We start from the raw sequence: 19,610 nt of genomic DNA, 5'->3' as shown, positions 1-19,610 counted from the left end.
GCCATGTGGAGCATTGGATAGAGTGCTGGGCCTGGAGACAAGAAGACAACTTCCTGAGTTCAAACTTGGTCTCAAACACTTATTAGCTGTGTGACCCTGGGTAACTCACTTAATCCTGTTTGTCTCAGTTTCCTCATCTGTTAAAAATGAGCTGGAGACGGAAATGGCAAACTGCTCCAGTGTCTTTGCCAAGAAAACCCCAAATGGGGTCATGAAGAGTCAGACACAACCGAAAAACAACTGAACAACAATGACAACATGTACTAGGTAGTGCTCCTAGTGCTACATATACAAAGAAAGCCAAAAGATAACCCCTTGCTCTCAGTTCTAATGGGGGAGACAACATATAAACAACTATGTACATATACATATATACATACACATGTATTTATACATAGATGTGTGTATATATATATATATATATATATTTTGGAGATAATCTCAGAGGGAAGGCACTAAGATTGAGGGAATTGAGGGGATTAAGGCAGCAAGTGGTTAATTGTGAGAACTGAGTGAACCACACTGACTCCATTTGGTGACAATTCTGGAGCTAGCTCAGTTCCTTTTCTGTTTGATTATGGGTCTAATCCAACTTTTATTCTATGAGAAAACTATTCAATTGTAAGAATTGGAAGTAAACTTATTGTATTGTTTGAACCTAGCCCTGCTTGACTGAGAAACTGGACCACCTCTCTCTGCTGTTTAAAGACCCTTAACTAAGGACCTAAATTAAGCTGACCTAAAACCCAGTCAGATCCAAAGATTAATGCAAGGCGTTTTCTCACAATTGTACACCTCAAGCAACCCTTATGCCTTATCTGAAAACTGGCCTCATGCTGATCAATCAGTGTTGTTCTCATGTTCCTTTGATTGTTTACAGACACTTGGGGAGAGTGGGATACCTCATTTTCTGATTTCAGTGAATTGTACCTGTTCACTCTCCCCCTCCTAACTTAGAAAATCTCTAATCTTTCATCCAATTAGAGATCAGATTACTTAATGTTGCATTGTTTCCTTTTAACTAATTGGCCTTGTTTGATTAATTATTTTTAATGTATAAAAGTCAGTCTTCCCCTTTATTGGGGGGTCTAGCCCTAAGCTGAGGAAGGGGCCTAGTCCCAGTTTGTTGGGCAATTGACATGCATTGCTTAATAAGTTGATATGTTCGGAAGACTGAACTTTTGTTTTCCTCAATCATTTTATCTTCTATCCACCACGGATTGAGAACTGGGAAGACCTTTGTGCAAAAGGTAGGACTGTAGCGGAGACATGAAGGAAGTCAGGGAAACCCAGAGGAAGAGATGAGGAGAGAGAGCATGCCAGGCATTTGGTACAGCCAGGGAAAATGACCTGAGTCAGGAGCTGGAGCATTACAGTGTCACTGGTGGGGAGTAAGGTGTAAGAAGACTGGAAAGGCAGGAAGGGGCTAGGTTAGGAAGGGCTTTGAATGCCAAGAAGAGCATTTTGTATTTGATCCTGGAGGCAACAGGGAACCACTGGAGTTTGTTGAATAAGGAAGAATTGGGGGAGGGGGTATGGTCAGACCTGTGTCTTAGGAAGATAATCTGACAGCTGAGTAGAAAACCTATACTAGAGATTCCAAGACTCAACTCACTTAGGGGCAAGGATACATAGCTAAAAACTTCCTGATTCCAAGACCAGCTTTCTAACCATGAGGCTGCACTACCTCTCTACCATAGGATCACAGATTTAGAGCTGAAAGGAACCTCAGAAGCCATCTATCCCATACCTCCCCCAATTTTATAGATGAGTAAAATGAGGCTCAACTGCTTGCCCGGTATCACACATCTAGGAAGTATCTATGTCAGGATGTAAACCCAGGTCCTCCAGATTTCGAGTTCTAGCACTCTATTCACTAGGAAATGTTCAATATACTTGTATTTTCTATTTTTAAAAATTAAATTACATTTTATTTTCACAAAGATCTAACCTCTCTCTCTCACCTTCTCCTCACTTCCCACTGAAGAAGAAAACAGAAAACCTGTTACAAACATGTATAGTCAAGCAAAGCAAATTCCTGTTTGGCCATGTTCACAAAAACATGTCTCAATCTGCACTTTGAGTCCATCACCTCTTTATTAGGATACACCCTGTATTTTGCAAGGGACCAGATGACCACCTCACATTCACTCTCCCCTCCCTCTTCCTGCTTCAGTGGACACTTGTTAAGTGGGTCCTCTCCCCTGGGATGCCCTTCCTCATCCTTCCTATACTCTTCTCCACCAACTGAAATCTGATACCACTGAAATCCTTCAAGTGCCCCTTTCCACAAAAACTATCTTGATGCTCTCCACCAGAAGTGAATGTTCCCCATTTTGGGCTCCCCCAATTCTTTATTTAATAGCTTACCACAGCATTTTTGAGTTTTACTCAAAAAACAGTTCCCTCAATGGAATCGAAGAGGGACAATGACTTGCCCACCTGGCCACCCGGCTAAAATGTGTTGGAGCCTTATTTGAACCCAGATCTCCTGCCACCACACCAGGATGCCTAGACTACTCTCCTACGAATATAAAATGCCCAAATTTACGGCACAGTTCTTTGTAGAACTGTCTTACTTCCTCACAGATAACCCATGTCTAAATATCTTTGTATCTGTCGAGATGCTTTGCATATAGTAGGTGATCAACAAATGCTGAATTGGGTTGAACTGAAGCCTAACTTTTTAATCAGTTATCAAGAGGAGGGGGAAAATTTTTAAAAGGCACAAAGAGGGAGAAAGATGAGACAGATAGACAGGGTGAGGCTAGTACAAGACAGAGAGAATCAGAAGCCAGTTCAGTGACAGTTCTTTCTTTGTCATCCTATATAAATCAGGGGATGATTTCTTAGATAAGAAATCTTTCTCTTGAATTGGGTGATTCTTGAGAAGAGCACGGACCTATTTTTTCTCAGGGGGACACTGTATGCGAATCCAGATCCCTAACTCAGGCTAGTGTTCTCTACTAGGGCTCATCTGTCTATCCTTATTCCAAGTGTGGTTTATAATAAACATTATTATTGTTGTTTTAGGATGGACCTGTGGTTTAATTGGTACAGTGAAGAGTAGGGGACGAAATCCATCTTAAAAATGCAGATAAGTCCCTGCAGGGCAATTGAGAGTCTTAGAAAGTTTGGGCATTGAGAAGCCAAGTGACTTTCCCAGGGTCACACAGACTATATATACATATATATTTACATATATATACATATACATATATACATATATGTCTATATATGTATGTATACACACATAAATGGAGGTAGGTATGTATATATGCATGTGTATATATGCATATGTATACACATATATATGTGTAAGATATATGATAGGATATATAATCAGAGGTAGAAGTTGAACCCAGGTTTTCCCGACTCCAAGGCCACTCTCTATCCACTCCAGAAGCAGGCTTTCATCACCTCATGCCTGGACTACTGTAGTAGCTTTTTTGTTGGTTTGATGGCCTGAAGCCTTTCCCTACTCCAGTCCTTCTTCCATTCAGCCATCAAATTAATCCATGTCCTGCTTTTAGATAATCAATTCCAATGATTACCTATTTGCCTCCAGGATTAAATATATAATCATCTAGCAGCTAGGTAATATAAAGTGCTAGACCTGGGGTCAAGAAGACCTGAATTCAAATCTCATCTCTGACACTTACTAGTTATGAGACCCTGGGCAAGTCGCTTAACCTCTGTTAAGTCACTTAACCTGCTTCTTTATCTGTAAAATGGGGATAACAATATCATTTACCTCCCAGGATTGTCATGAGGATAAAATGAGATAATTTTTGCGAAAAATTTTGCACACCTTAAAGTGGTATATAACGCTATTATTGTTGTTGTTAGGGGCAGCTGTGTGGTACAAAGAATAGGGTGACCTGCTTAGAGTTAGGAAGATCTGAGTTCAAATTCAGCCTCAGACACTTAGTAGCTGTGTGACCCTGGGCAAGTCTTTGTTGCTATTCAGTGGTTTTGGTTATGTCTGACTCTTCCTGACCCCATTTGGGGTTTTCTTCACAAAGGTACTACAGTGGTTTGCCATTTCCTTCTCCAGTTCATTTTACAGATGAAGAAATGAGGCAAAAAGGGTTAAGTGACTTGCTCAGGGTTACACAGCTAGTAAGTGTCTGAGACCAGATCTGAATTCAGGAAGATGAGTCTTCCTGAGTCCAGGCCTGGCGCCTTATCTACTATACCAACTACTGCCCTTGATCAAGTTACTTAACCCTTATTTGTCTCAGTTCCTCATCTGTAAAATGGGGATACACTGGAGAAGGAAATGGCAAACCACTCCAGTAACTTTGCCAAGAAGACCCCCTATATTCATCATCACCATCAATCATGATCACCATCATCTTCAAAGCCCTTTATAACCTGACCTCCTCCTACCTCTCCAGTCCTCTTACACCTCACCCCCACGTGATCCAGTGACCCTAGGCTTTTTGCCGTTTTTCACCCCAGATACTCCTAACGCTGGCCATTTTCACTGGTTGTCCCTTATGCCTGGAATCCTTTCCCTCCACATCTCCCCCTCCTAGCTTCCATGGCTTCTTTCAAATCTTAGCTAAACTCTCACCTTCTACAAGAAGTCTTTCCAATCCCCTTTAAATGCTGGTGCCTCCCTCTCTAGATTATTTCCAATTTATCTTGTCTATAGCTTGTATGCACATACCTAGTTACATGTTGTCTCCCCCATTAGACTGAGTTCATTGAGATGGGAACTCAATGAAATGTGCTTTTTTTTTTGTATAATATTTCCAGGGCTTAGCACAGTGACTGGCATATAGTAAGTGTCTAATATGTGCTAGAGCATTCCAAGCTCATATTGGTCTGATCAGGCACAGTCAGACACACTGAAACTTGACTCTAGCCTAGTGATGTCATTTTGGTCCTCTTTGAGAATGAAGGACAACAATCAACCAATCAACCAACCAAGTGCCTAATTAATGCTTGTTAACCAACTGACTCTTCAAACATTATAGATATATCATTTGGAAAAGAACCTTACTTGGGTCTCTTCCAGGAACTTCTAAAATTAAAAAAAAACAACTTTCTCATCAATATTTATGAGGAAGGCTAGAATCTATTGTGTTGTAGAAAAAGTACTAGATGGAGAGGTCAGAATAGACATGAGTTTAAATCCCACTTCTGACACTTACTGGCTGTGTGATCGTGGGTAAGTCACTTACCCCTCTGAGCCTCAGATTCCTCAACTGTAGGATGGAGGCAATACCTACGGTACTTTTCTTAGAAGGGTGTTGTGAAGGTCAAATTAAATGATGTACTGGGCAGCTAGGTGGTGCCATGGATAGAGTCAAGAGCCCTGAGTTCAAATCTGGTCTCAGGGATTTACTAGCTGTGTGACCCTGGGAAAGTCACTTAACCCTGACTGCCTCCAAAAAGCAACAGCAACACCACCAAATTGAATGATGTATATAACGCATTTTGCAAACCATAAATCACTATGTAAATGTAGACCACCCAACTCTACTTTCTAAGGAGGAAAGGACAATAGAAGAAATATGTGTGTCATCTATAACAAAAAGAAAATTCCTTTCCTAATCTTCAGAATCCTTTCCCTTTCTTTCGTTACCTGGTTCCTTGGCCTCTTTAGTCAAAATAATTTAGATGGCTTTACTTCTCCCCACTTTGTCTGTGATAGGACCAATATCTACCAGTGTTTCCCTACAATGTGGCTTGAGTCCTCTTTTCCCCCTTTGCTCCTGGGACAGGAATTAATTTTTCCTAAAAGGAAATGGCAGCTAAGTGGTGAAGTAGATAAAGTGCCAAGCCTGGAGTCATGACGACTTATCTTTGTGAGTTCAAATCTGACCTGAGACACTTACTTGCTGTGTGACCCTGGGCAAATCACTTAACCCTGTTTGTCTCAGTTTCCTTATCTGTAAAATGAGCTGGAGAAGGAAATGGCAAACCAATCTAGTATCTTTGCCAAGAAAACCCTGAAGAGTTGGACAAGCCTCAACAACAACAACAAAAACAACAACAACAGAAGAAAATGAATCCATCCCACGACCTGATTGGCCCCAGATTCCCTGGTGAAACTGCCTGCTTACTTACTGCCATATAAAATTGGGGCCTCCTTTGCATTGGTGAACTTATGAAGACCACTTGAGTCAGTATGACCTCCATCACATCCTGCTCTCATGACTAGATTTTCCATATAGAGATGAAGGGGACCTCTTATTGAGAAATTAAGTGCCACCATTTCCTTATTGCATATCTTCGCTGTGTTAGAGCAAAGCAAACATCTTTTCATTAACTGTTTGATGACTGTTGAGTGCTTCATTTTGTCCCAGCATCGAATCCGAACTAACTGGCGTCAGAACTACCTCCAACATCAGCCCTACCACACCTACAGAATCCCCACATACTTATTCTCATCTTATTCATCCTTTTCTGTCATTCCAAACCAGCTCTTTTGTATATGGCCCTCTCTCCAGTAAGTGTTCCATTCCTAATCATTCTCTGTTCTCTTTTCTATTTCCAAACTTTTCTGCATAAACTAATCAAGCTGTTTGGTAAGATGGGAGATAAAGGATTCTGTAGAGAATACTTACTCCAAAAGGAGGACGTAGGTTCAAACCTGGACTTGGCTACTTCCCTACCTTTATGACCTTGGGCAAGTCATTTAACTTATCTGAGTCTCAGTTTCTTCATCTGTAAAATGATGATCTCTCAGGTCCCTTCTAATTCTAAATCCCATGATGCTATACTCCTAGAACATAACTGAACAAAAATATTCACTATTGCTTTACTGGAAAGGTAAGAAGGGGGCAGGTAGTGAAGGGCTTTAAATGGCAGAAGTTTATGTTCCTTCCTAGAAGTAGTAAGGCAGCCAGGTGGCCCAGTGGATAGAGTTCGGGGCCTAGAGTCAGGAAGACTCATCTTCTTGTGTCCAAATCTGGCCTCAGACATTTACTAGCTGTGTGACCCTGGGCAAGTCACTTAACCCTGTTTGCCTCAGTTTCCTCATCTGTAAATGAGCTGGAGAAGGAAACGGCAAACCACTCTAGCATCTTTGCCAAAAAAAACCCAAATGGGGTCATGAAAAGTCGGACTTGACTGAAACGACCAAATGACAACAACAGAAGTAATAGGAATCCACTGCAGTTGATCTGGGTAGGGAAATGACACGGTTAATCCTGTGCTTGAGAAAAATCATTTGGGCAACCAGTGGAGAACGGACTAGAGTGCATTTGCAAACAAACAAACTAGGAACAACTCATATTTCTATCAATTATAGAATGGGTGGATAAAGGCTGGAATATTAACATAATGGAATATTATTGTTTCATAAAAATCAACAAATATGAAAAATAAAAAGACACATGGAAGAAAGATATATGAAGGGATGTGTATCAAAGCAAGAGGAATTAGAAAACATACACACAGACAGACTATATATAAAAATAGCCAAAGACTATTAATATAATAATTATGTCAACATGATAAAATTAATATGATTTTTAAAAGTACATAGCTGAAAAAATATAATCAGAAAGGATCATGAGATCCGAGATTTAGAGCTAGAGGGGACTGCTGAGGCCAATGGCCTCATTTTACAGATGACAGAGGTACAAGCCTTCTTAGACACTTAATAGCTATGTGAGTCTAGGCAAATTACTTAACTTCTCTGTGCCTTATTTTCTTTTTCTGTAAAGTGAGGTCCCTTCCAGCTCTAAAACTATCATCCAATCCTGGTCCCAAGTGAATTCTTGTTTTGATAATGTTTACTTATAGATGTATATACATGTATATTATCACATGACTTGCCCAGGGTTCCAAAGCAAAATATAAATCGTTTAGAGCTTACGGTTTTATTGAAAACTGTATTCCTGATTTTATTTGAAACTGAATGGTGCTCTGTAAATGTGAGTTAAATTGTTGCAATTGGTATTAAATTTATAAAGAAATGCCCCAGGCCAAAGACAGTCACGTTGCCTAAATGGCATGATCTGACTGGTCCAGCATGGGCCTCCCTGGCTCCCAAATACCTCCCCTCCCAGCTTGCCAGCACACCAAGTACCTGAAATTCCTATCACTACCATTCATTTCTTTGGGGGAAGGGCCTCTCCAGGTAACCACTTTCAAAATGCAAACACTGGGGCCAAGGTTAACCCTTTAATAACAATAATAATTGACATTTAGGCTTATAAAAACACTTGACATGTTATCTCCTTTGAGCCTCGCAACAGCTCAGTAAGGTATTATTATCCTCATTTTACAGATATGGAAACTTGTTAAGTGACTTTCCTGGATTATCCTGCTAATATGTGACAGAGGTGAAATTTGGCCCAAGACCTTCCTAATTTCAAGTCCAGAGCTCTCAATTATGTTACCATGTGATTTGGGCTTTAGAAGCAAGGAAGGAAAGAAACAAGCATTTATTAAGCACCTACTATGTGTCAGGTACTGTACTGAGTGCTTTACGAACATTTTCATTGGATTCTCACAACCACTCTGGGAGGTAGGTGCTATCATTATTCCTATTTTATAGTTGAGTAAACTGAGGCAGGCAGAAGTTAAGTGACTTGCCCAGGGTCACATAGATGGTAGGTGTCTGAGGTGGGATTTGAACTCAGGTCTTCCTAACTCCTAACTCTAGGCCCACTGCTCCATCTACTGTACCTCCTTCAGAGTTCATAATGAATAGCTACATCAGCTCTGTTTGAAAATAGCCAAGGACTGAGGATTAGAAAGGGACCATTTTGGAACCTGGTCAGCCTTCATCTCTAGCTCCTAGATCAAGCACTACCTCCCTAGTGAGTCCTTTCTAGACTTCTCTACCTGCTAATGCTTTTTGTTCCCCTTCAAAAAAGCAAAGGGAAAAAGGTTGCCTTGTATTTGCTTTGAATATATTTTATATATATGGCGAAACTAGCAGAGAGCTGGCCTCAAAACCAGGAAGACCATGGTTTCTACCTCTTTCATCCTGGGCAAATCACTTGACTCCTCCTTGATGCAACTCTTTTTGGTTGTTCTCCTCTAAGACAATAAATTGAGAAGAAGGTATCGACTTGTATTGATTGACTGTACATCCTCACTGGGGAGTTTTCCCTATACTACCAAAATCATTGGTCCAGACCTTATTCCTTATATAAATGTTGTCTCTTCCATAGAATGTAAGCTCTTTGAAGGCAGAGCCTTTCATTTGTCTTTTTGTAGCTTCAGTACTGAGCACATAGTTGGTACTTAAGAAATGCTTGTTGATTGATTCTTTGAGGAAGTCATGCCTTCAGGGGTAGTTTTAAGAGGTTAGAGACTGGGCATCTGGGAGCAGGGAAGGGGTGGGCATCAGAATGGGGAAAGGATGCCAAAAGAAAAAGTGAAGAGCTCAATGCCCCCATAGGGGCAGTCCTCCTTGGAACTAACTGTGACCTATTCTGACTATTCCCTGAGCCCCTCTTCCTGTCCCTTTTCACCCCTTTACCTCATCAGGTACCATGACGAGGGGATACTTGTCCTCAGACAGGAAGTTGAAGAGGCACCAGAGTCGGAAAGCATCCTGATTGGACAACGTGCTATTCCCGTTTCGGTTGGGCTGATAGTTCTTCTTAGCCGTCAGAGTCCAGCACAACTCATCAAAATGCTCCTTGACAAAAGCCCCTTCTTCCACCTGGGATCAGAGCCAAGACGTCAGCCCAATCTCATGATCCCAGAACTTGGTCTCAACTTCATTTACCCTGCCAAGCCCGTAGGGTGTCAGAGCTCTAGGTGTACAGACACCTGAGCTGATTTAAAGTCAGACTGGCTGGGTCCAAACCCTGCCAGCTGAGAAGCCCCATCCCAGCCAAGGGGAGAGTGAAGACAAAATTCAGGGGAACTCAGGATTCGAGGGGAAGCAGAGGAAGGAGGCATAGTAAAAAGATACGGATAAAACTGGGTAGGGAGAAGAATTAATTGAAGTCAGCTTGTGAAGATGGATATGTAGCAGTAAAGGGAGATGAGCAAGGTTTGGGGTAGTAGGTAGGGAGAAGTAAGATATGGATTTGAGCAGTGAGGAAAGTTAGGAATGACAATTTGGCAACCAAAGTAACCTGAAGTAAGTTGGAGGATGAGGAAAAAATGTCAAGGGAATTGGAGGGTGGAGTTGGGGGAGTTTGGATGGATTCAGGAAGTTGCAGTTTGGGAACCAGGGCAATAGGGTGGGGTCAATGAGGGTTAGAGATGGATGGAGGTGGCAACTAGGTGGAAAAAGGTTCAAAAATGGTTAAAAAGAGGTGGGTATAAGGGTAGAGGGGGCTTGGCTCTCACCTTGTCTAGGATGTACTTGTTGAGATAGGGCATGTAACCCTGGCTGGAGACCGGACCATCATCATCATCCCGAAAGTGCTCTTCCAGGGCCACAGGGTCATGGGGGATGTGCAGCACCGTGTACAAGTTGTGGGACAAGACCTGGGAAAAGGGTCATTGTTTTAATCCTTCAGTCTCCGAATAAAACTTTGCCAAAGGTTCCTGTTCCAATCCATTGTCCACAGGACTGTCTTTGCCAAGCATGGGAAAGGTCCTCCTTCCCTCGACTCCTGACAAGGGCTACCAAGGTCCCAGGGCCACTTGGATGAGAATACCTTTTATGCTTAGGAAGGTCATAGGTTCCTAGGATGACAGGTTGAAGGGACCCAGGGAACCTCAACCCCCATGGTGAAGCAGAGCCCCCAGACTTAGCCTGGCTTCCATCAAACACTCATTGTTTCTCCAATAGTGTTTCTATACCCAAATGTGTCTGTACCTGGAATTCTGCCTGGGGGGACTATCAGGTTGGTGTGCCTCCAGAAAAACCTAAAGGTGAATAAAGGTGAAGGCCTAGGGAAGTGCATTTCAAATGCTCAAAGGGGTGAGCTTTGGGGATGGCCCTTTGAGAACAAACCATGAGGGGCATTTTGATGCCGTGGGAAAAGCAATGGCACTGTCCGTTATGTGTCACTGTGACCTTGGGCAATGACGTCCTCTCTCTGGTCCTGCCATTGTGTGACTTTAGGCAAGTCAAGTCATTTCCCCTTTGGGGCACTGCCATTGTGTGACCCTGGAGAAATCACCTCCCCTCTCTCATCTGGCTATTGTGTGACTTTGGGCAAGTCACTTCCTCTTCAGTTTCCCCACATGAAGAATGAAGGCATTGAGCTAAAGAATCTCTGGGACCTCCCATCTGCAGAAAGCCTGTTTTGATTAAAGCACATTTTGTGCCTTCCCACTTAACACAAAGGTAGGGAAAGGGACTTGTGCTTTCATAGATACAGAGAACTCCTGGGAGAGTCAACTCAATCTAGCAAAGGAAGGAAGTCTTCACCTTCTCTACCCCTCATGATCTCAGAGTGAGAGGATAAATGATTTGCCCAGAGTCACACAGCCCATTAGAAACCAAGTCTTCTTAGCTTTTAGAGACCAGATCTCTCTCCACTAATCCATGCTGTTCCTCAGCAGCACAAAGGCAGCAGTGTTAATAACTCACCCTTCTTAGCATATTGTTCTGTTAAATTATTTTCCAAGTACCTCATGTTTGTACATGTGCCCTAAGTGACTTAACTAACTGCTCTGGGCATTCATTTCGTCATCTGCAAAATGAAGGGGTTTGGAGTAGACGTTCCCAAAGGTCCCCTCCACCTAGCTGGGTGACCTTGGGTGAGTCAGTTAGTCTTTCTTGGCCTCAGTTTCCTCCCCGGTAAAATTGAAGGGGACATACAACGTGTCCTCTAAGGTTTCATTCAGCTCTAAAGAGATGATCCTATGACATTCTATATTGCATGTTTTTAAATACTGAGAAGGGATCAGATCAAAGTTTATAAAATCATGAAGGGAATGGGCAGGAGAAACACTGGTTCAGTTGAAAAATCCTGGCCCTACTAGAACAAGGGGGCCCCTTGAAGCTCAAGAGGTGAAAATTTCTGGTAAATAAGAGTAAGTACTGCTTTCTGTACTCTAAGTCAGGTACTGGCAGCCTTTCCGAACCAACAGCCAAGGTCTCATTTATTCACGGCCATGCATGTGGGTACAAGGAGGCATGACTAGGTGCTTTCCAGAGGAATGCACCCCCAAGCTCTGCCCCACCAAATAAAAATAACTGATCCTTATGTAGACCCTTAACATTTCTGAAGGATTTTTCCTTACCTTTTTTGAGTCTCACAACCACCCTGTTGATGTAGGGGCTAAAATTACCATTTTCCTGATGAATATCAGAGAGGTTGAATAACTTGCCCAGAGTCACGCAACCAATAGGTGTCAGAGGTAGTAAATGTTAGAGGTAGTTGTACACCCAGGTTCTTGAGACTCTAAATCAAGGGTTCCTAACCTTTTTTGTGTTATGGACCCCTTTTGGCAATCCTGTAAAGTCTATGGGTCCCTTCTCAGGATAATTTCTTTCTTTCTTTTTTTTTTTTAAAGATTCATTATTGAAGGAAATGCTAAATTTCAGTTTGCTGTTGTTGTTTGGTTGTGTTAGATTCTTCATGACCCCATCTGGGATTTTCTTAGCAAAGGTACTGGAGTGGTTTGCTATTTACTTCTCTAGCTCGTTTTGCAGATGAGGAAACTGAGGCAAACAGGGTTAAGTGAGTGACTTGCCCAGGGTCATACAGTTAATAAGTGTCTGAGGCCAGATCTGAGCTCTGGAAGGTGAGTCTTCCTTAATCCAGGCCTGGAACTTTATCCACTGTACTACCTCACTGCCCAAAATTTCAATTAGAGATTAATGAAAATTTAAATATGTTTTTTTTTTCCCTGTCCAAACTCATGCACCCTCCCTCAGTTCTATCCATGGAACTCTTGGGGACTTGTAGACCCCATGTTAAGAAACCCTGATCAAAGTTTGGTGCTCTCCATACACTATACCGCAAACAAGAGGTAAGGGGCAGTGCCAAGGGATAGACTCCTCCCTCTTCTACATGCTTAACTGGGTCTTGCCCTATAGCCTTGACACTATGGCATCATAATCTCCAACATATGCCTCCAATACTTGAACTATGAGGCCTTAGAATGAATTAGGTCAAGAAAGATTCCAGAAAATCCGTGAATGACATGTACAGAATAGATTACTAAAAGATGTCTGGGGACTCACCATAGGCTATGAGGGTGATGTTAGGGAGGAGACTCTCCTACAATATATTCTTCTACCTCCTGCCCCGACCATAATGATAGAACCCGGACTAGGAGGAAGAGAGCTTTGGCAAGTATGGGCAATCCCATGGACTTAATGGGTAGTACTAGGCAGCATCCATGAAGAATGGCTGCCTCAGCCCAATTCATAGGACAAAAGCCAAAATAAGGCAAATAAAGACAAGGTAGGAAGAATTCATGCATCATACATACATATATATGTATATGTATATATACACACACACACACACACATATGCACACATACACACATGTGTGTATATATTTATATATATGTGTGTATATATGTGTGTGTCTGTATATATACATATATATGTATATATACCCACACAAATTTGTGTGTGTGTGTGTGTGTCTGTGTGTGGTCCAGACCTGTGAATGTAGGGAAATCCCTCCGCTGATGCTGACTGGCAACCTTCCTCAAACTTACAGTCTTAGAGAGTTACCTGGGGAGACTGAGAGGTTCAGTGACCCAATCCCTTTTATTTCTAGTGCTTTTTCCTGTCTATAGGCAACTAGGTGGTGCAGTAGCTAGAGCGCCAGGCTTAGAATCAGGAAAACACTTCTGAGTTCAAATCTGGCCTCAGACACTTACTAGCTGTGTGACCCTGGGCAAATCACTTCACCCTGTTTGCCTCAGTTTCCTCATCTGTAAAATGAGCGGGAGAAGGAAATGACAAACCACTCCAGTATCTTTGTCAAGAAAACCCTAAATGAGGTCATGAAGAGTCAGACATGACTGAACAACTTACATATACTTACTTTCTTTCAAAACCTGACTAAACAATCAACTAAAAACAAAACACCACCCCCCTTTTCTCCAGAAAACCTTTTCTAATTAACCTCAAACCAATGATTGTGCCTTCCTTCACACAAAGGTGGCCTTGTATTAACTCTCTTCGCTCTGTATGATCCTTCTTGAGCTGCCTCAGGTTTCTACATGTATGCTACATTCCTTCAGGACGAGCCTCCTGCTTTTTTTTTTCTCCAATTATAATGCTCACAGCACAGTAGGGCATCACAAATGCCCTGGTTGGATTTCCTCACGTCTCACCTAAAGCCCACCTGCTGTCCATTTAAGCCTCCCCCTTCTTTTTCTGTTCTGGGTAGAAAGAAAGAGAGCTAGCTGTGTGAGTGTGGTTGTCACATTCCCTTCTCTCAGAAAGTGTTTCCCTATTGATTAAAATGAGAGAGTAGGCCTAACATTTTTTGTGTTACAGACTCCGTTGGAAATCTGGTAAAGCCCTTCTCAGAATGTTTTTTCAATGCACACAACAAAATACACAGGACAACAATGGAAACAATTATGTGGAAATATAGCTATAAATATATTTTTTAATGTGTTGGGTTTTTTTTTTTCTGAACCCCAGGACTAGAAGATCTCTAACTAACGTCCCTTCTTCCTCTTCAGGCTCTTAAGTCTTTCTCTATCCATGTATGGGCAGTTCCTCAGTCCCCACCTTACTTTAATCACATCAGCCATCTCCTCTGAGCCCAACTTAACAACCAGTTTCTTCATTTCTCTTTCTTGCCACTGCCCTTCCCCAGGCAGGGCCCACACAAGTCCTAGGCTGGGGGAAGGGCTAAAATTAATAGATTCCAGGGCTGTGGCTATCAGTGTGGGCTCAAATACCCTTGTGGGGTATTAGGATGATGAGAAAGAGAGGGCTCCAGGAAGCCAGGGCCTCAGAGCCTATCCCCAGACAGAGAGGTTGGCAAACCTCAGAGAGCTATGGCTTCCTGAATAGGGTGTGCTCTGGCTAGCGCAGTTGGGGTCAGGAAAGGGGTGTGGCCACCTTGGAGTGTTATGGCTGGGACCTAGGGTTTCCAAGGATGGTGAGCAATGCAGAGCCAGTCTGAGGTACCAGAGAACCCCCAAGTTGGAATATATTTTTCCTCTAGTCTCCGTAGGGAAATATGGAATAGAATCATAGTCCTTTAGAGCTGGAAGGGGCCATAAAGGTCATCTATTCTCATCATTTTATGGAGAAGAAAACTGAGTCACAGAGTTACCTGCCCAAGTCCACACAACTCATGAGGGTAGAGTCAGGACTACACTTCAGGTCTGTTGACTCCAGGTCAGAGTTTTCACTACTACTCCACATACTAGCCCATTTATATAGTGCCTACTATGTGTCAGGCGCTGTGTAAGTGATTTACAACGATCCTGTTTGAGCCTCACAAAAACTCTACTTTTATTATCACTATTTTACAGATGAAGAAACTGAGGCAAACAGAGGTTAAGTGACTTGCCCAAGGTCACACAGCTAGTAAGTGTGTGAGGCTGCATTTGGATTTGGGTCTTCCTGACTCTAGGCCCAGTACTCTATCCACTAAGTACTCTTCTCATGCTCCTACACCCAAGTTTGGGATGTATAAAATAAGCCCTGGTTCAGGAGAAGGGCAGCAACCTCCGCGCCCGCAAGGAAGAGGGGCAGAATAAAGACTCAAAGACTTGCATTAAGTGAGAATGTTTTGGCTAAGAGTTGCTCACTGACTCCCTTTTCACCACTAACGCGAGTTTCCCTAGTTTCCTTCTTTCTTCTCCAAGTAGGATTCCTCCTTGTGTTTCTCCTGGATTGGACAGAACACTCTGGGTTCACTCCAGTCCCCTCTTGGAACCTCTTCACTGGCTCAGGGGTTGGCCACTGTGTTATTCTACCCTCAAGCGGGGTGGAGGTGATGTCGGGTATTAAATTAGCACAGGTATCAAGACTGCTACTGGGAATCACAGCTGGATTTGGGGCAATGCGTCAAACAAAGCAAAGGTGTCAAACGCCAGGGGGGCTGAACCAAATCAAAATGTCATTGGGAAACATTTCACCAAATAAATAAAAATACAACAGAACATAGATAATGTTACTTCGTGTTTTTCTAAGTCCAAGTGTTTGATATAGGAATTCTTCTGGTTCCCTTTCTGTTTGAGTGTGACACCAACTGCAGTGAAAAACTTTGTAAGGGGAAAGCAGTATTTATTAAGCACCTCCTACATGCCAGGTGGCACAGTGGATAGACGACTGGGCCTGGAGTCAGGAAGACTTTTCCTTCCGAGTTCCAATCTGGCCTCAGACGCTTACTAACTGTATGATCCTGGGCAAATCACATAACCCTATTTACCTCAGTTTCTTCATCTGTAAAACGAGCTAGAGAAGGAAATAGCAAACCACTCCAGTATCTTTGCCAAGAAAACCCCAAATGGGGTCTCAACTTAACAACAAAAACAACTACATGCTGGGCACTGTGCTTATCACTAAGGATACAAATAAAAAATGAACCAGTGCCTGCCCTCAAGGAGCTTACATCCAACCAGGGGAGACAACACGGACTTACGAGGAATATATTCAAAACACAAACAAGGTACTTTGTGGATAAACAACACTGGGAGCTGGAGTGAGGGAGGAGGTAGAATCAGGACAGGCTTCATATAGGAGATGGTGCTTGAGTTGAGACTTGAAGGAACAAGGGATTCTAAGAAATGGAGGCGAGGAGGAAGTGAATTACATGCATGGGGAACAACTAGTGAGGAGTCATGAAAATGGGAGATGGAGAGACCAGTAGAGAATGGCAAGAAAGCCAGTGTGATTGGATTGTAGAGTGCACAGAAGATAAAGGATGCAAGATGACGCTGGAGAATTCTTATGGGACCAGGTTTAAATGCCAAACAGAAGAGTTTATATTTGATCCTAAAGGTAAAAGCAGGCTTCTAGAATTTACTGATAATAATGACTGACGTCATCAAACCTGTACCTAGAGAAAGGGCATCAACTAGGACCAAGGAAACCTCATTGACCATCAGATTCTCAATCCCACCCTCTGAGGGAACTTGTGTGAGAGAGGCCAAGGTCTCTCTGTACAGGGTTGTTTGACTTGACTATGCTTATTTGTCACAAATGTTTTGTTTTGTTTTCTTTTTTTCAACTGGGTAGGAGGAACAGAAAATAAATTTTTGTCAATTGAAAAAATAAAACTAAAATTGAAAAAAACTTTAGGGCTCTTACTTTTTCTTTCCCCCATGATGGCACTAAAGGAGGAGAAGGAAGTATTTGTTTTCCCCAAACAGAAAGCCTTGAAGGCCAAGAAGGCAGTGTTGAAGGGTGTACATAAGAATAAAACTCAAACATCTCTTACCCTCTGGTGACCCAAGACACTTTGGTTTTGAAGATAGCTCACGAACACTTAGAAAAGTGCCCCTAGCAGGAACAACCCAGTTTTTAGCACAGTGCCTGGCACACAGCAGGCACCTGATAAATGTTTATTGATTGACTATGCCATCATCAAGTTTTCCTTGACCACTAATCTGCTATGAACAAGACAACAGAATCCTGGTATTCATTGTGGATGTCAAGGCTAACAAACACTAGATGAAGCAGGCTATAAAAGTATGACATCAGTGTCCTATCAGTGTCAATGCACTGATCTGGCTTGATGGAATTAAGAAGGCCTACGTCTAACCTGCCCATGACTATGATGCTCTGGATGTTTCCAACAAAATTAGAATCATCTAAGCTACATTCAGCTAGCTTTCCCTATGTAATAATAAAGTTGTCTACTCTTAGAAAAAAAATCAAATAAAAACAAAAAAAAAACCCTTTATATAAGCTCTCAGTTTTTGAGAAGTCATAAATATTGAGCCTTAACCTATCCTGCTACAGTTCAAGAACCTTTCTTCTTACTCTGTTCTCACTATAAATGGACAAAAGGATATTTTCCACCCTCTGTAAGTAACCTTTGAAAGAGCAAAAGAATTATTTGCTGCCTTCTCAGCTTTCTTTTTTCTAAGTTGAATAATCCTGCTCGTTCAGCCTTTCCTTAAAAAAAAAAACAAAAAACATGTTTTCCTTCTTTCTTTTCAGGATTTCTCTCTGTGTTTCTTTAGGACTGGTCAAAAGTATGGTCAGCCCCAGGCTGAGGACAATGACAGGCCCATACTCCCAATGGAAGCACCAAGGTTAGGGAGTGAGGAGAGGGAAAGGTGGAGAAGGAGAAAGGAAGGGAGGAATTCATTCTCTGTTTTGGCCATCTGGTGTTGGGACTACTTATCTTTATTTATCTCTCTTCTTAACTTCTTCCTCTGTTGTCTGACCACTTCTCTTTTGCTTTTTTGCCCCTTCCGGCCTCGCTGGCCTGATCATTACTTCCTCCTATTTCAGTTCCCTTGTCACCACTGAAGGGACTTCCTTGGGCTTTACTTGGTCCTCTTTTTCCCTTCCACATCCTGTGATGTTGGCCATCAACCACCACTCCACCTTCCCTAGGATCTTCATTATTGAGACAGTGAATCCCAGAGATTCAATTTAAAGTTAGAGAATGCTGATAAGAGGCTTGGCTATGGATCATTTTGCCTAACCCCATCATTTTGTAGTAAATTCTACCAAAGTCCTATGTGTGATCAAAGTATTATAATATCATAGAGTTGGAAGAGATGTTATGGGACACCTAATTCAACCCTTTTACAGATGAGGAAACTGAGACCCAAGAAAATGGAGTAACTTGCCCAGGGTCACAATTGATGCTCACCTTGATTCCCATCCAAGTTAAGATGTAGCTAGAAGGAGTCATGGGCAGCTATTAGAACCCCATAGTCATAAAGGAACATAAACCAAATAACCTCATCTCCTAGTGTGCCCTTCCTTGTGGAATGTACTGTCTCTACATGCTTCAGAGAACCAAAGAGTAGGCCTAGACATGGGTCTGGACTGGGTTGGCCTCTCTGAATGACCATGTAGCTAGAATGGGAGGGCCATAAACTGGGTTGGAGCGCCTGTATACAGGGGACACCATGGTGATGGAATACAAGTCAATAGTACCTATAGACAAGTTTATAGTACCTATAAGGGGGAAAACTAAAGGAGGTGGGAAAAGATGAAAGCGTTGGGTTAAGGGTGGAGTTGTGGGGACACTGTATAACGGACTTAAATTTCTGGAGGGGATTAGTATTCAGGTGATGGAATCAAAACTGCACATTTCTGCAGCAAATGGGATTCAGAAATAAAAGGGGAAAAAACCACCCAGCATGGGGGAATATTGAAGTTCCGGGACCCCATTTTTAGTAGAGGATCTGGGAGGAGGTTTCTTATGTCTACTCTCTACCCCGTCTATCACTGCCCCTAGTTTTTGTTTGTTTAGTCATTTTCAGCTATTTCTGACTCTTCATGACCCCATTTGGGGTTTCGTTGGCAAAGATACTGGAGTGGTTTGCCATTTCCTTTGCCAGCTCATTTACAGATGAGGAAACTGAGGTAAACTGAGTTAAGTGACTTTCCCAGGTTCACATAGCTAGAAAGTCTCTGAGGCTGGATTCTAACTGAGGTCTTCCTGACTCCAGACTGGGTAATCTATCCACTGTACCACCTTGCTGCCCATTCGGGGTACAATTTCTTCTTAAGTGTTATCTTCCTCCATCAGATTATAAACTCCTGGAGGGCAGGGATTGTTCTCCCTTTCTTTGTATCCCCAGAGCTTAGCACAGTGTCTGGC

General features: G+C 42.4%; 1 protein-coding gene across 1 annotated transcript in view; it reads right to left on the bottom strand.

Annotated features, from left to right (window-relative positions):
* The window catches only part of DEF6 (DEF6 guanine nucleotide exchange factor), a 43,867-nt gene that overhangs the window by 22,023 nt on the left and 2,234 nt on the right, over window positions 1-19,610 (bottom strand). The window contains exons 2-3 of the mRNA XM_027876706.1: window positions 10,279-10,419; window positions 9,455-9,640 (exon numbers count right to left, since the gene is read on the bottom strand). Coding sequence (XP_027732507.1) covers window positions 9,455-9,640; window positions 10,279-10,419 — 327 coding nt within the window. The remainder of the gene's footprint in view (window positions 1-9,454; window positions 9,641-10,278; window positions 10,420-19,610) is intronic.

This window comes from Vombatus ursinus, unplaced genomic scaffold (genome assembly GCF_900497805.2).
Source record: "Vombatus ursinus unplaced genomic scaffold, bare-nosed wombat genome assembly UNPS02014811.1, whole genome shotgun sequence".
Taxonomy (NCBI): Eukaryota; Metazoa; Chordata; class Mammalia; order Diprotodontia; family Vombatidae; genus Vombatus; species Vombatus ursinus.
The sequence above is the reverse complement of the archived record's forward strand: the minus strand, read 5'-3'. Positions and strand labels throughout refer to the sequence as shown.